The sequence below is a fragment of the Coturnix japonica genome, chromosome 18, assembly GCF_054131305.1.
Source record: "Coturnix japonica strain WE chromosome 18, WE-NBRP24, whole genome shotgun sequence".
Taxonomy (NCBI): domain Eukaryota; kingdom Metazoa; phylum Chordata; class Aves; order Galliformes; family Phasianidae; genus Coturnix; species Coturnix japonica.
This window is the reverse complement of record NC_140680.1, coordinates 11,211,136-11,230,163: the sequence shown is the minus strand read 5'-3', so window position 1 is coordinate 11,230,163 and position 19,028 is coordinate 11,211,136. Positions and strand designations below refer to the sequence as shown.

Sequence of the window (19,028 nt, the reverse complement as noted above, 5' to 3'; positions counted from 1 at the left end):
AGCAAGAACGTTATGTTGAAAGAGATAAGGGCAATGGGACTGAAGGGGGTTCTGCCCCCATAACCAGAGTTCCATATTCCTACAGGGTACTTCCCATCCTCAGACAGATTCTAGCCCAAAAGATCCCTCCTTGAGCAGAGTTGAGGGGCAGAAGGAGGCAACACCCCAGCGATTTCAGATGGTGAACATTCCTGAGCAGATTTGAGCCTTGTTTTGCAGAGCATTCCCTCCCCACACACCTCCTTGCTGCCAGCCAACAGGAACACTCTGAAGCTCCAGCAGACTCCCAGGTTGTGAAATACAGAGCTGGGTTTGGGTCTGTGGAGACAAACACACCAAGACCGTTCTTCTGTGTGCACCAGGGCTGCTGGGGTCTCTGCTTGGCTGGGGTGGAGGTGAGGATTGCAGCCCAGCTCCATTCATCATGGGAAGCCCAGGGTGCACGTGGTGAGCAATGTGACACAACAGCCCCTTGGTTGCTCACTGGGGAGGCATGGAAATGGTCAATGGAAATGGTCTTCCACGGAGCTCACAGACAGCCCAGCACCAGGGGGAGAGCAGAAAGGGGGAGCAGCTCCCCACACAGCTGGCCCAGCAGTTAGTATTTGTGGAAACCCACAAGTGAAAGACACCAGAAGCACAAAGGGCCACCCCTGCTGCTTATCACTTGGCTCAACTCCCTGTGACACCACACATGCAGTGGATGCTTCCGGCAGAGCTCGGTGCAGCCCCACGCTGCTCTCAGCCCAGAGCACCCCTGCCACCAGCCTGGGACACACACAGCAGCACGGGCTGCTCCTGTCACCTCGAGCTGCAAAAGGAGCAAACTTACACCCCAGCAGCGGGGCTCCCCGCTTCCGCATTGCAGCTTTCTGCCCCTTTTTGCTTCTGTTTTCCCCGTGCAACCAAAGAGCCTCGATTCTCCCTGCATTCTCCGAGCCCCCTGAGATGCCCGAGCTTTGAGCACGTCGTAAGCTCGCATCAACGGCAAAGCCAGGTTTGCACCGAGAGCAGCAACACCAGCCAACGCAGAGCTACTCGGGGATGCGCTGGGGGAGGCTCAGAGCAGCCCTACAAGCAGCGTGCCCGGCTCCTTCCAGCATTTCGACTTGGACCGGCTGGTAACCTCGGAGCCTGAGTTCAGAGTTCTGATCCCACCCACCGGTGCTGTGACTCACTGCGCTGCCTGGATATTGGTGGGGAAGGAGGAGGGAAGGAGCGGGCGGTTGCCGCTCGCACACGCGTTGCTCCGGCACAGGGTGATCCTCGCTCCCACCTGCTGCAGGGCTGCACAACTCCGGGACCGCTCCCAGGTAAAGCTTTTGCCTGACTTTTTTTATTTCTCTTGATTCTTCCACTGCTGAAGGGATTTCTAAGCGAGAGCTCAGAGGGGTCGCTGGGTGGGAGTGTGCTCCGCTCTGCGTTCTGTGCTATCTCCATCACGCCCTGCCCGGAGCAGAAGGCAGCCTGGGGTTTTCTACTGGTGGGAGCGGACAGAGGGGGAACAGCAGGGTTAGAGAGGGGGCACGGGGCAGCAGCACTGCCCTGATTCAGCACTCAAGCCTCTTCCCAGCAGCATCCCCACGAGGTTTGCTCCTAAGTAAACTTTTTGCTCCGAGCTGCCCAAGCCCTTCCTCCAATTCCGACCCAGCTGCTCTGCTTCCCGGGGCTGATACCCGGGCACAGGAGGGGATGTTGCCCCCAGGACCAGAGGGATGCTGTGCCCCAAACCCAGCTGTGGCCTTTGGGCAGGAAACTGAATCCAAGTTTCTCTGCTCTGACTTCTGCAGCTAAAAATCATGTCTGCCTGCCCAGCACTTCTGTTTTCAGTTTCACCTCTCATGTAGTTGCTGAAGAACAAACTTTTGCAGTGCTGGAGGCTCTCTGCCTATTTCTGTATCAGTCTTTGGGCTGAATGCATTCAGGGTTATCCTGAACACTCCTATACACATAGCTCCTGCTCTCCCAGGGCTTGCAGCCCTGATGGGATTGGCTTCTGCCTCCCAGCCCCTCTGCTTATCCCCCAGGAAGCAACTGCTGGTGTACGTGGGGCACGCTTACAGCACCAGATGGGAACAGCCCTTTGCTGGGGTCCTTTTGCCCCCCAAGCCCTGCCTGTTCCCCACCACCAAACCTCAAACATCCTTTTTAGGGGCAGCAAAAAATCCCCTCCCCGCTGCACTACGCTGTCACAAGCACCTCTCACAGAACCCAAGTGTTTAATCTCTTGATTAAACACTTGAGCACAGTTTTGGAAAAAGCCACGAGCTCTGTGGGGTCAGGAAATCAGTTTTGCCCCTATGTGAGATGTCCCAGCACCCTGCTCCATACTAATGCAGGAGAGGGGGACCTCTCAGATCTGGGGACCTGGAAATGCTCCCCAAAGCCAATGCCATGTCCAGGCACACGCCAAGTGCTCTCTCCTGTCCATCTGCTTTTAATACATTTGCCACAAACCTATTAAGTCAGAAGAGGGAATACACAAATGGGGAGCAACAAACATTACCGGCACTGCAGAACCAGGTGCAACATCCCATTTGCCTCCGTGCAAAAGCGTTCAAAGTGCCTGAACGTACAATACCAGGGGAAAGGATGCTAAAAGGTGAGGGAGGAGGAGGAAGAAGGGAGAGTGAGTGAGAATTTCTCATGAACAAATCACAGCCACAGCCCTAGAGGAGATAATCAGCATTTATATGGGAACAAAGCCGATCAAAAGTCCACACGCTTCCACAGAACAGGAAGCATCCATTCAGGCAGGAATTACTGCAGGAGCTGTGAGGTTAAAGGACGGGCTGATGGAGAAGATTGTAGCGTGCTGCCACAGGAGAAGCTAATGCACTCAAGGCTATTAAATAGTTCCTTACAAATCAGAGTAGAGACACATTTTTGTTTAGTAGCTTTCATTAGAGTTCCTGATTCAGAACATGGAAATTCTCTAAGAAAATGTACTGGTGAGAATCTTCGGAGAACTGTTGAACCTTAAAAGGGACTTCATGGCTACAGGAGATGAAGCAAAGGTTCTCAAATTCAACAGAAACCAGATGGGATGTCACAAATTCACACACTTAGGGTCCAAAGGCAAAGGTTGCTGCCCCAAGCAGTGAAAACAGCACAGAAGTATGTGGCTGTTAGGGAACCCCAGAGTGTCTGTAGGAAGACAGCTGGTGCCTGACCAGCTCTCCCAGCAGTGACAGAGTCCAGTCAGAGCCCCATATTGCTGGGAAAGGAACTACAAGGTGACTCAGCAGCACCGCACTGCTCAGCTCTCTGCTTTCGGGGGAAAGAGTTTTGACCAAAAACAGGTCCAGGCCAGGATGCATCGCCATGCAATGCCACTCCTCCTGCAGAGCTGTGTGTCAGTGGCCATCACTTGGGGAACGTTTCCCTGAGACAATATGGAATATAGGGCAGTCTCACACTAGGGTTCAGGTTTTGCCTTTGCAAGTGCTGTGCCTTAGAACCAGCCCAAGGTGCAGCATCCTTCACCCAACCCCATGAGTCCTGACCCATCCCATGGAGGGACAGAGGCTCGTAGCAGCTCAGCAGAGATGGGTGCTCCATCCCCATGGATGGCAGCTCCATGTCACACTTGGAAATGTTCCTACTCCCTGCCCAAGAAATACAGAGGGCCTGCTCCTCGCCCTCAGCTAACAGGAGCAGAACTCCTCCTGACCCAGCCTGCAGGATCAGCTGCCCCACGTCAGCATGGCCTGCACAGGAGGCTTTGAATACAGCAGAAGGAGCAGAACCTGCCAGGAGGGTCTCACCCAGCATCACCAGGACTGGGCACCATGACCAGGTTCCCTACGTGCACCAGGAAGGCAGCAGTGCCCCTGCCCTGCAGTGATGCTGGACCACGAGCACAGCCTTAGCTAAGCCCACGTGAGCTGGCACAGGAGTGGCTGTTGGTGGGTGGCAGAGCAGCTACACGGGAGGCTTTGATCCACCCACTGTATTTTTCTAAACCTGCTACTCCCCCTATAATTTATCCTGCCATTTCCAGCACGTTAGAAGCAATGGGAAAAACATCCGTTTCACTTGGAAATACCCCCTTCTCTGAGAACAACCTGTTCTCCTGGCTGCCTTCAGCAGGCAGGCAGCGCTCAGCTTATGCCATGATCCTTTTGTGCACGAACGAAGAGCTTTCCATGGCAAGAGCCCGTACTGCAGCAGGAGGTGAGGAGCCACTCTGCCACCTCCCTGCAACCCTCATCCCAGTGCCCCGATGTGGGGCACCTCCATGAGTTCATTGCTCCCAATTCCCCTCAGAGCACCTGGTACCTGCCTGTATCTTGCTCTGCTTGGGGTAGAGCAGGAGCCTCTAAGTAATGGGAGATCTCCTCCCTGAGCTGGTTGAGCCACGTGGCTGCTAACAGCAGAGATCAGCACAAGGCATGGAACTGCTCAAAGTGCTGTTAGAGGCACAGAGTTTAAGAAGTTCAGCTGCGGAGCCTCATGAATCACGCAGTGCTGATTAATTTTACTAGAGTGCATAAATGAAGTGCACCGCTCCCTCTGGAAAGCTCTTTCCTCATTTCAATCCAGCCCTTTTTTTTTTCATATCACAAGCCTGTAGGAACTTCTTTCCTCTGAAACCACCCCTACACCGCATGGGCACTCCAAAGCGAGAGGCAGCCAGCAGGGTCTGCTGTCCCCAGCTGCCAAAGAACTTTCCAGTTCAGGTCTAATTGAGCCTAGGCACCAGGGAGATGCAGATGCCCAATTTATTTCTGGAGGGGCTGCCCAAGGGACTGTTGCCCACTATAGCCCTGACCTGGTGCTATCTTTGCAGGCTGTCCTGTGGTAGAGGAGCTCCCTGATGAGTACTGCTGGCCACCATCTCTGACCCAAGCACACAGAGCAAGGCAGGCACCAGGCACCGTGGGACCTGACCCCATAGCATCTGATCCTGCTGGCCTTTGCATGAGAGAAGGGAGCAGCTGACACCCACCAGCAGTGCCACGGGGATCAGCTCCAGCCCCAGATGGACCCAGTCACACAAGAAAGTTGCAGGGGAACATCATTCCTTTGTCACATCATGCTCAGTAGACAAGGCTGAATGTGCGAAGGGGACCCTGCTGTGATCTCCAAGGCCATCATAGGCCCAAGACTGGTTTGGAAGGAATTCCAGGACTGCCCAGTAGAGGCTCACTCAAAGCATCTATAGAGTCACTGAGAGCAGAACCATTCCACCCATGCGACTGCATGATGGATCCATGTAGCAACCTCACAAACCCTTCAAAAACCATGGACTTCCCCCTGCAGCTGCTGGTCGGGTCCTGCCTGGCCCTGCTCATCATGTTCACTCTCTGTGGTAACATCATTGTGTGCTTGGCCGTCACTCTGGACCGCCGGCTCCGCAGCCTGACCAACTGCATCATCGTCTCGTTGGCCATCACCGACCTGCTGCTGGCCCTGCTGGTGCTGCCCTTCTCTGCCTTCTATGAGCTCACCAGCGAGTGGCCCTTCGGCAGCACACTGTGCAACATCTACCTCAGCCTGGATGTCATGCTGTGCACGGCCTCCATCCTCAACCTCTTCATTATCAGCCTGGATCGCTACTTCGCCGTCACCACCCCGCTGCGCTACCAGCAGCTGGTCACTCCATCCCGCGTGGCCGTGGGCTTGGTTGTTATTTGGACAGTTTCATTGATGGTCTCCTTCCTCCCCATCCACCTGGGATGGAATACCAATGGGACAACGGTCCAGAACACAACACCCAACTGCACCAGGGAGTGCAAGCTGGAAGTGAACTCTGTGTACGGGCTGGTGGACTCTTTGCTCACCTTCTACATCCCTCTGGTCATCATGTGCATCACTTACTACCGAATATTCAAGATAGCGAGGGAACAGGCCAAGAGGATAAACCACACGTGGTGCTGCAGCAGCAACAGCCCCATGCCACCCATGGTGAAGGAGCACAAAGCCACTGTGACGCTGGCAGTGGTGATGGGAGCCTTCATTGTCTGCTGGTTCCCCTATTTCACAGTGTTCACATACCGAGGGGTGTGGGGGGACAGCAGTGTGAAAGGCACACCCATGTCCATCGTACTCTGGCTGGGCTACGCCAACTCAGCACTGAACCCCATCCTCTATGGGACGTTCAACAGAGATTTTCGGGTGGCATACCAGCACTTGTTGCACTGCTGGAGGACAGGGGACCCCAATTGCTCCCTACAGAAGAGTCAGCCCCGGGGCAGGAGCTGCGGGGAAAGCCTGGATGGGCAGGAGGGGAAATGCCTGAAGCTGGAGATGAGGAACGGGAAGGGCTCCTTGCTGGCAGATGGAGCCCTGCAGAGGTAAGAGCCCCCCACAATCACACTGCTGGTCTCCTAGGACCCCATCAGCTCAGACACCCAGCACTGCTGCTCTCAGTCTGCCCCAGCAGCAAGCTCAGCCAACAGCAAGTTCCATTCCCATCTCTGGAGCAAAAACAGCTAAAATTAGGTTGGCAAACTTTTCTAGGAACACAAACATCCACACATAGAGCCATAAATCTCCCCACAGCAGTACCCCAAGCATCACCAGGGACAGGACCCTGGAAGGGGTGTAGTGATGGGGAAGATGGATGGGAAACACGCACTGTGCCCAGGCATCCCCATCCCATGGGATCAGCCTGCACCTTCTTGGCCCACCTGAGATAAGGAGAACACAGACACATGCTGTGCCATGATGTGAACTGCTGCTCCCAAACCTTAATCTAACTTCTAGGCAGTGGCAACTGATAACCCTTCCCGATAGCCCAGAAACTTTCCATCCCACTGATAAGCTGTTCTTTCACTCCCTGCTGCACGTGTCCTTGATACCATTCCCAAGACACAGTGTGAAGCCTTAGGAAGGAGAAAGCAGGGAGGTGAAGCAGAGGGCAGAGCTGCGCGAAAGGCTCAGCCTGTATCAGGCTCAGACACACACCAGGCACAGCAAAGATGCTTCTGCAGACACAGATGGGGCTGGAAGGAGACCTGTGCTGCTCCTGTAGAGCACCACGTGGGATTTTATTTAACTAAATTGTTTGTGCAGTGCAAAACAGCAGCTGGTTCCTGCACAGCATTACAGCCCATACCCAGGGGAGAGCAGAGAACACTGGGGGAGGACACAGCAATAGGCTGGATCGGGTGCTGGGGCTCAGTCAGTTGGGCGGGTTTGGCTCCTTTCTAATACTTGAGTGCACTTGAATGAGATCAGTAAGAAGGTGAGCATCTCTCACCTCTTTCCAGCAGGAGAAATAAATGTTTCCTCTCTGGATTTGTGCCCAAATGAAGCAGAACATTGGAGGGAAGAGGCTGAATAGCAGGCAGTGCTGCATTGGGGCACATATTGGGCACTGCAGGAAGCAGAGGGGAAGACACAAGGACAGGGATGTTTCTTGACCTTTCAAAAACCAGAGAGCTCTTTCCCGTACCAGCCAGCATCACTGCTGTGGTTTCTGCTTGTGATCAGATAAAAATCAATTTGAGGGCCGAACGTTCAGTTATTGGTTTTACTTTCCCTGTTTATCTGACTACTCACTTACCTAGAAATGATGCACCAAGGATGGCATGGGCCTCTCCCACTTCCTCCCCTTCCCACATACTGGGTGTCTGAGACCCCAGGACCATGCAGGAGTCACCCAGACCCCTACAGCCAACGTCACCCTGAGCTCATAGAAACACGGTCCCTCTCCTCCAGCCACAGTGACAGAACAGCACAAATCACTGACAAACCCATATCTCCCTCCAAATAAGACTGGAGCCCAGCAGAGCTCTGCCTAGAGCAGCCCCATGGGGTTGTTCAGGGGAAAGCATTTTGAAATATTACCCATTATGTTCCTTCCTGTTACAAAGTACATGAAAAATACAAGCAACCATTAGTAAGAGCACTGGAGAAATCTGAGTGGTCTCAGGGGATGTCAAGCACAGGGACAGGGGTCAGCCCCATCCCCGGTATGGAAAAAGCATGCACCACAGCCATTGTGACACAGCCTGCATTTCCATGGGCAGTGTGCAGGGCAATGGAGGGCAGCAACTCCTCACCTCCTGCCACACATTAAGCAGGGAAAGAACTCACTGAAGAAGCAGTAATGGAAAGCAGAGTCCAACTCTCATGGGACGGGACCTGCCCCAGCCACAACATCCTGTTCCTTCCTATGGGCTCAACTCCATGCAGGCATCAACTGGTGTGTGCAGAGCAAAGCCTTCAGGCTCACCCACACTGGCACCAACTCATCTCTTTACATCTCCATGTGCAATTTCACTCTTTCTAGTGACAGAGCTTTCCCATGAGCCTCAGCCACCCCACCTCCCGGCCTCCACTCCTGGCTGCTCTCTTCCATCACCCTGCAAGGCTGAAAGGACGCAGCTGGATTTCCCTTGGGGAGAAACCTGAGAGTAGAGGCAAGGTCTGCAGGGTGAGTACAGGACTGGGGTCTCAGGGTGCTGCTGTGTTTAATGAATGGGAACATCCATTGCATTTTTCCAGGTCAAGACATCCCATCCCAAAAGTCAGTCATGCAGGGAACAATAGCACCAGAGGTACATCCTCCCTCTGGGAGCATTTGCTCTCCAAACCCAGGGCAGCTGCCCAGAGCTATCCCTTCTCTTTCTCCAGCTGCTCTTGAAGTGCAAGGGCACAAGAAAACACTTCATGATGCTCTGGAAGATGCTGCCAGCTCCCCTTGTCCATGTTTAGAGCTGCCACTACGCACTGCAGAGGCAGCTGTGCCAAATAGCAGCTTTCCAGCACACTGTTTTCTCTCAAGCCTACATTAATGCCATAAGTCACCACCTGACTGGGCTGCCAGGTTGAGACACTGACACTGGCTATCTCCACTGTCCCCAGCAGCACTATGCAGAGGATATGGCCATTTGCCCCTGTGCAATGGGATACCCTTGAGCTCCCGAGAGCCACTTTGTGCAGCCCTCCCCTGCAAGGACTGGGCAAGGTCATCCTGACCTCCACGCTCTCTCTCTCTCTCTCAAACTCTGCATGCTGATAACGTGGGCTCTCCTGTATTGATTGAGCCCAGGGGGTGAAAAATGAGGTCACCCATACATGGCAGGCTAGAGGAGCACACCCCTGCCAAGGTCATGCTGACAGCCCCAAGTATGGGGCCCCACTGGGGTGTAAGTCCCTGGCTGTGACATATGGAGGTGACAGCATGGGGAGAGCACAGCACAGAGACTGCTCCCAGGGGGAGAAATCACCACCACCCCAACCCCAAGCTGGAGGTGTCCCAAACCTCCCAGCCAGCAGAATAGAGGAGCAGCCAATTCCAGTCACGCTCTTTGTGCACACATCTTCTGAACAACATTTAGTTTCCACAGAGCAGAGACCAGATGCCAACCTCCCCCAAGAGATTTCTAATCTAATCAGCACGGCAAAGCACAGTCAATCTAGGCAGAGGTTTGCAGATCTGAGGTCCTGCTGCGGCCACAGATTTCCTCTCTCTGACATAGAAGTGAGGACAGGAAACATCACCTCATGCGAGGGCTGATCTGAATGCACCTCAACAGGAGCCAAGCAAAGCCCTGCAGCACCCACCTGCAAAGGAGGGAGAGGGATCACTCTGAGGCAGAGCACTGCTGACCCCAGCACGCCCACGAGTGTCACTTTGACTCAGTTATTCACAGATGTGACAGCACAGCCACTGCTGCTGGCCCACAGAGAGGGGAAGAGTGAGCAGAGAAAGCCACAAAGCAACATACAGCTCCTCTGAGGGAGCATCAGAAGATGAGCTCTGGGTAACACTGCTGAGCTCTGCCCCTCAACAGCTCTGAGCACACAGCTGCACTCTGCTGAGAACATCCTCTCAGCATCACACCATAGACCCCCCCCAACCACAACAAGTGCTTAATGCAGAATCCCTCGTGCGGCAGGAAGTGGAACATGGGGCAAGGAAATACCTGCACGTGCTTTGAATGGTCTCTCTGTTCCCCTGTAGGATCCCTGTGCTGGTACGTGGCACTTGCTGCCTCCCCAGATGATGCTGGAAAGGCCTCTGCCTGCCCACGTTTCTTCCCAGGAGCACAGAAGAACCTGCACCATGAGAGCCAGGGCACACCCCCAGCAGGTCTGGGGATCAGGCACAGCAAAGAAAAGGAGATATAGCAGCAACCTCGGTGCCAGACAGCCCAAACCAGGACAGGCACTGCGCCCCCCGGTGCTCCGTCAAAGGGAAACATCCACCTCCCAGAGGGTCCCGGTGGGGCAGGGCAGCAGGGGGCTATAGACGGCCACTATCACAACACGTGCATCCCTGCAGCATCCTCACGGGGCAAAGAGCAGCTCCACCTCGGGGATACGGGGCGTCCCCTGCTCTCTGTGGTCTTCACACCCTCAGCCCCCCGGCAAGGAGAGATGACCCAGAGTCACGGGAGCCACCAAGCAGCGAGGCTGCCCCAGGCTCTTTCCGAACCCGCAGCAGCTCAACGCCGAGTCTGCAAAACCGGGATATAAGCGAGCGAGCCTGGGCAGAACTCAGCCGTATAAAATCCCGTTTAACACAGAGGCAGAACGGCACGATTGATTTCTCCAAGCACACTCTGCCTCGAGAAGAGCCCCCTCTAACCCCCCCCCTCCATCCATCCCTCTGTACCCACCCCTTCCTCTCCGCTGCGCTCACATACAGCACTCCAAGAGCGGGGGGGGCAGTGGGGGCAGCAGAGCGGCTTCAGCCCCCCCGGACCGGGCAGCATTATGTGTTCGGAGCTCCCTCTGCTTGCGGCTCCAGACCCGGCCCCTCTCTGTCCCATAGCCCCCCCCCCACCCTGTGCCAGGCCAGAAATACCCATAACATCCACCCTTCCCCCCCAACTCAGGGAGGAAGATCTGAAAAACGCACCCCACCCAAAGCTCTGCCACCTATGATAACAATTAGAGACTGATCTAATTGCAAAAATAATTGCAATTGAAGTGTTTAATTACCGTACTAAGCAGGAAGAGCCGCTCCCGACTGTTTTGGTAGCACTCCCGATCCATCAAACAAGGTTTGGGGCTTGTTTGGGGTTGTTGTGTGTTTTCTTTTTTATTATTATTAGATTGCAGCCCTGGGGGGATGAAGAGATTTACTAATTGGGGTCCTGGAGAACAGCCACCAACTTGCAAGCACTTGTTTTTAATTTCAATACTAACGAGGCTGGAAGGGGGAGAAATCCAAAATGCAGAACAGCTGCGTGGCTGCAGCCCTGCAGCCCCTCACCACGCTGGCAGAGCCCTGGTGCTGCTTGGTTTGATGCCATGGGGCTGGGTTGGTGCTGTGTCAGCATGGGGTGAAGCCCATCTCCAGGTGCCAGCACCTGTCGCCCTTTGATCCCATCCACTGCAGTGACAGCTCATCCAGATCCTGGTGCCAAACCCTGCAGAACAACAGCAGGAAACTTTTCCAGGTGGCATTTGGTTTTGTTCTCCCCTGTATGTGCAACAAAAGGGGATTAAATTCTTTCTCCAAGCAGCAGTTCTGAGAGGGAGGAGAAAGCGCTTAGAAAGCTCCTAAGCAACATCTGCTTTCTCAGATAGGAATATCTTCCTGCCAGCCAAGTGTGCAGGGACACCTCCATCCTTTGGGCTCTTCAGGGATGCAGCCACAGCTCCGGGTAGGACCCAAAGGCACAGAAAGGGCTGTGGGGAGGGGATATAGGAGCTGCTGTAGGGCACTCTGGTGTGTCCCCCTCCCAGGAGTGTAGCAAAGGACTGGTTTATTTCTTTTATATAAAAGAGAAACATCAGTAGAAGAAGAAGAAGAAGAAATCCTTGTTGGGGTTTTTTGGGCTCTCATGTAATTAAACAGAGATGGAAAGGTAGAAAGCAGCCCCAAGCAAACAAAAAAGAGAGAGAGAGAGAGAAACTTTGTTTTGCAAGTCCCAAGATTTAGTTTTCTTCAATAAAACGCAATGGGATCGCACACCAAACAGCTCTGGCTCTGAGGTCTCCGTGCCGTGGGACCGCCGGGCATGTGGCCGTGGGACCGGAGGGAGGACAGAGCCACTAGAGGGCACAAGTAGGACAGAAACGTGTCCCCATTCAGGTCACCTCCAGCCCCACAGGGCAGCAGTGCCGGGGTCCTCGGAGTCCGGTATCATCTCCCACCTCAAAGCACCTCCCAGAAGTCCGCCCTTAGCTCAGGTCCCAAGGGTTTGGTGTCCCCAGGCACCAAGATGACACCACAGCTGCATGATGGAGACCTGTCCATCCGTCCAGCCACTGACACCCCATGTCCTCAGTGGGGAAGCCCAGGACCTTGCAGATGCCAGCACTGGCAGCCCACAGGCTGGGGACCACCAGCCCCCCACACTAACACGGCAAAGCAGGAGCATCCCCGGCCAACACTGAATCCACGCAGGGTGACACCACACAGGCAGAGTGATGTGATGGCACAGTGGAGCTGCCCGTGTCCATGGGGTGGTGATGGAGCAGGACATGGCACACTGTGTGTGTGCTGCTGCTCCTGCAGGCACTGGTGTGAGGATGCAAACCCAGTGCCCGCAGCCCCTGCAGCAGCACCATTACGCATGGTTCTCCATCCTTTTTGCTTAATGGGAGGCGTTTTTCTGTCTCATTTCCCTTACCCTCAGCACTGAAACCGCCTTTCTGCAGCAAAACAAGCCAAGCCAGAGAAATCCTTCTCCCTCAGCAGCTCACAAAGTCCCCTCCCTCCGTGGCAGCAGCAATGCCCACCGCGCAGGGCTCCCTTTCCCTGCAAACATCACACTGCAGAGCAATAAATGATCCTCATCTCCTGCACGTCCCTGGGCTGTGCCGACCCCAGGCTATATTTGGGTCATTTGTCCTCATTCCTGAGGGAGAGGCAGGCTCTGTGCACAGCCCCATTGCACCACTGTGCTCACCGCGTGGCTTCAGCAGGAGAGGGGACCCCATAGAGCCCACATGCCCTGGCCAGCAGCCCCCCTGCCCTGATTTTAGTGGTCATCACGGAGCCCTCTGTGAGTGGGAGGATGGGACTCGCACAGGGGATGGCAGCAAGGGCACACGGGGACACCTTGGGGACAACGGGGACAGGCGTTCCAGCAGAGCTGTGGGGTTTTGTTCTCTCCGTTGATACATCTGCAAATAGCTCAAAAGGAAAAAGGCCCCCTCGGCCCCCCTCCGCCATCCCTCCCCGAGGGCTGCGTGCCCGCTCCACTCACTCAGCCTGCTTCAAGGTTGAGATAAGTCCACTGCTCTTTCCAGGGTGATTAGACCCTTCATTAAGGGGCTGGATACACCCCAACACCCTCCTGGTGCTCAGCTCAGATGGGGCCAGAGGAGCCCAGGCACCCCCAGGGTCAGGGCACACATGGCTGGGGAGGGAGCAGTGAGTTTGGTAGCACACTGATGTTTCATTGAGGTTTTATCTCTGCGACTGGTAACGCGCTTTTCCAGGAGATTTAGTGGGAAGTTGCCTGGTCCCTGCCAAGAAGGCTGTTTTTCGAGAGAAAGCACATTATGCATCAAAGTTGAAATTCAAATCCTTTTTCCTTCTCACCCAGCATTTATTTATGAGGCTCCGGATGCTCCTCAGGGTGTCTTTGTTTGCAGAGTGCCCCCAACCTGCCCCATACCTGCAGCACAAGCTCCAGAGATACCCCACAGCACTGAACTTCTCTCTGTTGTTATTCTCCCCATTGGTGAAACTGTTGCTGGGCAGGCGAGGGGCCGGCGTTCTGCTGCAGCCCCAGTGTGCTGGGTGCCTTTAACCCATGCACAGCTCCAGAAATCCCCCAGAGCTGCAAGCTGAGGGATTCACCCTGCCATATCCAGGTTGCTTTGTGCACCTCTGCACCCCCTTCTCCCTCCCATCCCCAAAACGAGACGTGATCTGCATGTTGCATCCTGGATGGGGCTGGCAGAAGTCCTATTTTTGTTGTATTTTGTTCCCTAGAGATGCTCTCATTTGTCTGTTTAGGGGGGAAATTAGCAGCTCCAGTAGCAGATGGGGGCTCCTTCCCCCCCAGCCCATCCCAATGCATCAGGACAGGCCCCACGTCTGCAGCCACTGGAAAATCACGCTCCATTTCTGAACGGGGAAGCAAAGTGTAAATCTCTCTCTCTCGCACACGCACTGCAGTGAGAAAAGTGGTGAAAGCTTTAATTTCAGAGCTGGGAGAGAGAGAGACAATAATATATCAGCAGCACCCTGATCGCCGGGGAGGGAAACATCAATTCTGGGCTTACAGAAAGAGCCACCGTGATTCCCCCCTCCCTGCCTGGCACCCAGAAAGCAGCAGGATTTCCTGCTGACCCCACAGCCCTTACCTCACCGCTCTCCAGCTGTGGTTGAGGGAAATTGAGCCGCCTCCTGCTCCTGGTGACAGTGACGGTTATCTCACAAGTGTTGGCCCAGGAACGAAGGGACGGGGAGGGGGAGAAAAAGGCAGCAGGAATGAGAGGCAGTGATTTCCCTCCCCCTCCAACAGAGGTCTGTGTTCAGCCCTGATGGCCGCCAAGCTCAGCTCTTCCCAGAGGTTCCCTTCATAAGAAGGAGCAAATTCTACGATCTACCAAAGGGGAATTTGCATTTGAAATATTCCCAGACTCCAAACATCACCCGGCTTGATCAGCCCCTGAGCTCGAACAAATGCAATGAGCGGGGAGGGGATCAGACCAGTGGGGAGAGAGGAAAAGCCCAGGGCTAGAAGCATCCACAGATGCTTGATCCAGGATATGTGTGAGCACGGCCACAGCCTTCCCCTCTTCCACCCTCTATCAGGCAGGACACGGAGGAGCGGGTATCGGAGGCTCAGCCATCAAGGATTAAGGATTTCGTGTTTGAGATTTTATTTACACAATAAGACTTAAGTGATTGCTGCATGAAGTGTAGGTGGATTCTCTCCGATGCCTGCAGAGGGATTAGTGCCTATAAGGCAGCCAGAATGAGCTGAAAATTGGAGAGATCAAAGTGCAGGAATAGGAATCCCACGTTCTCAGTGATTCTGAAGAGAAGGGGGAGAGATGACAGTGGTCAAGGATGGGAAGATTGCAACTGGTGGCCCAGGAGAGATGCACGCAGTGATTCCCCTTCCCCCTGATGCTGCAGACAACAGGCACATCCTGGGTACAAGCAGCACCTGGATTTTTCCCATCCTCAGGCTGAAGAATTTCCACAGGCAGCCCTGTGCCAACCTGAGCTCTTCCCCACATGTGCCCATACTTGGCACAGAGGGGGCTCAGTGACACTGCAAGAGGGACACACATGTCCCCATCCCCGCAGCACCCAGCCCACTGCCGGGCTACACACATCAACCTTCTCCTCTTGACCTTATTAAAGCTGCCAGGCTGCCATGAGCTGATTCGATTAAACAGGGCACAGAGCACCATCCCCGGCGGGCAGGAGGGATGGATGGTGAAGAAATGGAATCCTTTCACCCCCCGGTGCCTCATTAGCTGCAACCACTTCAGCTCTGGCTACGCAGTGCTCTGCTTTGCACAGGGGCAGCTGTGAGCCTCAGGAGTACACAGCACATGTAGGCTGAGAGCTGCTGTGCAGGTAGGTGGGGGTCCAGCAGCAGCAGCCCACGGACGGCAGCAGGGCTGCACAGCTGCAGGCATCTCCTTTCCTCCTCTGCATCTGCAGTGACCGACTTTGTTCCATCTCTCGTGTTGTGCAGGGGTGTGCGCCCACCCACACATCCCCAGCCCTGCACTTGGCGTGGGACAGAAGTTTTATCCCCATTGCTTCCCAAGATCCGCAGGCGGGCGGGTGTTCCTTCACCGCAAATGAACCTGCAACACTTTGGAGAAGGGCTAATTCCCTCCCTCCTTAATGCATGGAAGCTTCTTACGCTAAATCTATACAGGCACAATTAGCATTATTCATATTCCATATGCTCCGCTCCCTGGTGATGAATATTAATCCGTTCCCTGCTCCCAGGCATTGGAGATAACGGAGCTGCACTGCGCCGCAGCGGTGGGGACAAGGGGAGCATTGCTGCAGGTGGAGGGAGTTTCCTTCCCATGTTGAGAAGGGGGGGACTCTGCAGTTCTAAGGGGGGCTGCAGGACTCCTGCAGTGGGCTAATGCAGAGCAACCTCTCTGGATAGCCCCAGTCTACTATCTGAGGACTCAGAACAGCTTTCAAAGCCTATGGTGCTGTGCCACAACCCCACAGAACCCAGAGAGAGCATCCCATCCGCCTGCCCTTCATCCGCACTCAGACCGGGGATCCAAATATCACAGGAGTGGTGGGGGTGGAAGCGGGGAGGCCAGGAGGCACCGCAGTGCCGTACATCCATCTGCATGCTTAATCCATACAGCATCAGGGCCCCCATCTGCTGCATCAACGCATCATTAGCTGGCTGGTTTCGGAGGTGGCTCCCAGCAGAGGTGGGAACTGTGGGGGACTAACCTCCCCCCAGCACTGGCTCAGTCACATTTTGGCTGCTCAGCTGAGGCTTAGGGGTGTGGGATGGAGGGGACCCCAAAGTCCCTGTGTGTGTTGCACAGCCCCACAGCCCGTGCACAGAGCAGAGCTGAGCTCTGTGACATAAATCCACCTACCCCAACCATCCCCTCTGCCCCAACCCAGAGCACTGACACCAGGGCTCAGCCCCTTTAAATCCCCATGATCGCAGAACGCACTGGGACGCCCTACCCAGAAAAATAAGGGAGGAAAAAAAAATGATTTTCTTCTTGCTGGAAAGCTTGGAGAGCTGCCTGCTCCTTGCCAGCCCTCCCACGCACTGCACAGTGGAGGACTGCAGGGCCAGCATAGGCCAGGGGGGGCTGGGGCGCAGTGGGGTGCCCCTCTATGCTGGGGTCCCTTCCCTCCACTCCCTGCTCCATCTGTCCCCTTCCTGTCTGTTCCTCCTCTCTGCCATCTCTGGGCTGAGACCTGCTCCTGAGGGAGCTCACAACTCAAAAGAAGCCAGAACTCACCCCAAACCCCTGCTGGAAACTGAAGGGAAGGAGCCACCTTGACTGGCAGAGCTGAGCCAATGTGGGGCTTGGAGTGAGCAGCAATGAAGGTGCAGTGGGAGAGATGCAGGCTCTGGGGTGCAGGGAGGGAGCCCTGAGCCAAGGTCACTCTCTCCCACTCTGCTTTCACGCCAGGATGGGTTTTCTCATTACTTACCCAAGCTGTAAATTGTCTAATTTGGAGCACACCATTTATCCCCGATGTGCACTTGAGCAGGCACATTTTCTTTTCAGGTGTGTGATTAATTAATTTAATTGTTTTCCCCCCCCTAAACGTGATTTCTCTCCTAGGAAACTGCAAACAAACAGCTCTGACCCTCGGGGCCGTTTGGGTGCACACTGGGGCAGGGCACAGCAGCCATGTCCTACAGGATGAGAGCAGAGGGAGCTCTGTAACAGCTGTACCAACCCCCAGCCCATGCTGCATAACCCCAAAACCCAGTGCTGCCCCACGCTGCTGCCCATCACCACCTCCAACCCCCAGGGCAGCAGCGATGGGAAGCAAGCAGCACTCCCTGCTCCCAAATCAATCTGCCGGGAATTACCATTTTTATTAAGACCTAACATGTCCTTGGCTGCTGGGAATGTGATTTGCTCCCGGAATGAGATTACTGCGGTTCCCAAGGAGCCGCCATCGGTCTCGGTGACTTCTGCCCTCGTGGCACATCCCCACTCGGTGGCACGGAGCAGCGCTGTGTGCCAGGTCCCTCCTGTCCCCGCACCGAGCTCTGAGCTGGGTCACCTGCTGTGAGCGTGCAGCCCCCTCCGTGCTGCTGGGGAGTTGTTCTCTGCTCTCCAGCGTGGTTTTACACATGAAAGGAGGTGAAAATCACTTCCATTCACTGTGCAGGAGGCCCCGCAGGGCTGCCTTGGTGCGTGCATTGGTTTGTGGCTCTTCCAGCGCGGAGCTGAGTGGGGGGGTTGAGCACCACGCTACCCTTTGTGCTGGGGGACGTCCTCCCAAGGAGCTGCTTAGCATTCGGAGCAGGCGTCCGCGTTGTTTCCGGGTAAAAACTCCGAGTTTCACTTCAAAAACACATCGATCTTCGGCAGCGTGCCGTGAAGGGCAGCATCTCCTCACCCGCTTTCTGAAACCGGATCACGGCAGCACCCGGACCCGGTACCACCCGGACCCGGTACCACGGGGCTGGACCTGACCGTTACCCAGCGTCAGAACACGCAGCCACCTTCTCCCTGGCTTCACTCCGCAATGCTTTGTGACTGCAACTACTCATCTGCACAGCGGGAGCCCTGATGGATCTGCCCTGCCTCTCCCTACAAGGACCAGGCTGCACACTCCCAGCTTGAGGAGAAAACACCCCAACGACTTCTTACTTACACTTCACACAGGGATTATGGGGTCTGCCTTGAGTCCCTCCTCTGCTGCAGAACCCGTGGCAAAGCGCTGCCTCCCCAGGGCTGAGCATCCCTCCTGCCCCCATGTGCACCGAGGGCAGCAACCATCCCGCAGAAGCACATTTCCTGCAGCTGCAGGACCTCTGCTTAAAAGTGTTTGCTTATGGCTAAGTGCAGCTACCCAAGCACCTGGACCATGAGGATGACGTGAGAGCCCCCAGCACCTGGGTGAGAAATGATAAGGGCAGCTGTTTCCATTAGCAGGGTGAAGGCTGGGGAGAAAAACGACTATTGATTGTCCTGTGAGCTCGGCATCATGCACACACACGTGGCGTGCAGCCACGATCAATAGTGCCAAATCAGTGCTTGGGCTCACCGGGGGGTCTGCCACCACCTGGGGTGCAGGGACAAAGTCTGCACCCCACCAGCACCCTGCACAGCCCTGCAGTGCACAGCCCACACCATGCAGAACCCCCCTCCCCTAACCCATGTTTCCATCCTGAGAAGGAAAGAAGTGATGCTCCCTGGGGGCTCCCTGCTCAACCCCTTGCACAGGGGTACCCAGCTGCAGCCCAGCTCCCCACCTGCTCTCAGTCCCTAGGGGAGCTGCCTTGGTATCCATGGGACTCTTGAATTGGGAACAAAGGGAGGAATGGAGAGAAAGGCTGAGAGATTTCCATCCTGCCAGCAGAGGATGTCAGCAGGGAGGAAACTACACTTCCCAGAGTGCTCCTGGCCCTGCGTGCTGCCCGGGAAAGGCGAAGGGATTCAGCTCCTCCCTGCTC

General features: G+C 55.2%; 1 protein-coding gene across 2 annotated transcripts; it reads left to right on the top strand.

Annotated features, from left to right (window-relative positions):
• Positions 1-1,194: 1,194 nt before the first annotated feature.
• HRH2 (histamine receptor H2) lies at positions 1,195-10,985 on the top strand. 2 transcript variants are annotated; one of them, XM_015876415.3, is made up of 4 exons: positions 1,195-1,313; positions 4,793-6,299; positions 8,243-8,386; positions 9,920-10,985. In XM_015876415.3, exons 2-3 carry the CDS (start codon positions 5,206-5,208, stop codon positions 8,259-8,261), a joined length of 1,113 nt encoding a protein of 370 aa, XP_015731901.1. In that variant the 5' UTR covers positions 1,195-1,313; positions 4,793-5,205; the 3' UTR covers positions 8,262-8,386; positions 9,920-10,985. The 2 variants fall into 2 exon arrangements, with proteins under 2 accessions (XP_015731901.1, XP_085375404.1); XM_085519278.1 differs by lacking the exons at positions 1,195-1,313; positions 8,243-8,386; positions 9,920-10,985 and adding an exon at positions 7,218-7,341 and having other exon boundaries at positions 5,051-6,299.
• The last annotated feature ends 8,043 nt before the right edge of the window (positions 10,986-19,028 follow it).

Bases quoted from the DNA above. Each gene is read 5' to 3' on its own strand.
- HRH2 (XM_085519278.1), top strand. From the start codon at position 5,206: ATGATGGATCCATGTAGCAACCTCACAAACCCTTCAAAAACCATGGAC. The intron at 6,300-7,217 runs GTAAGAGCCCCC...ACCTCTTTCCAG, and splicing joins GCAGATGGAGCCCTGCAGAG to CAGGAGAAATAAATGTTTCC.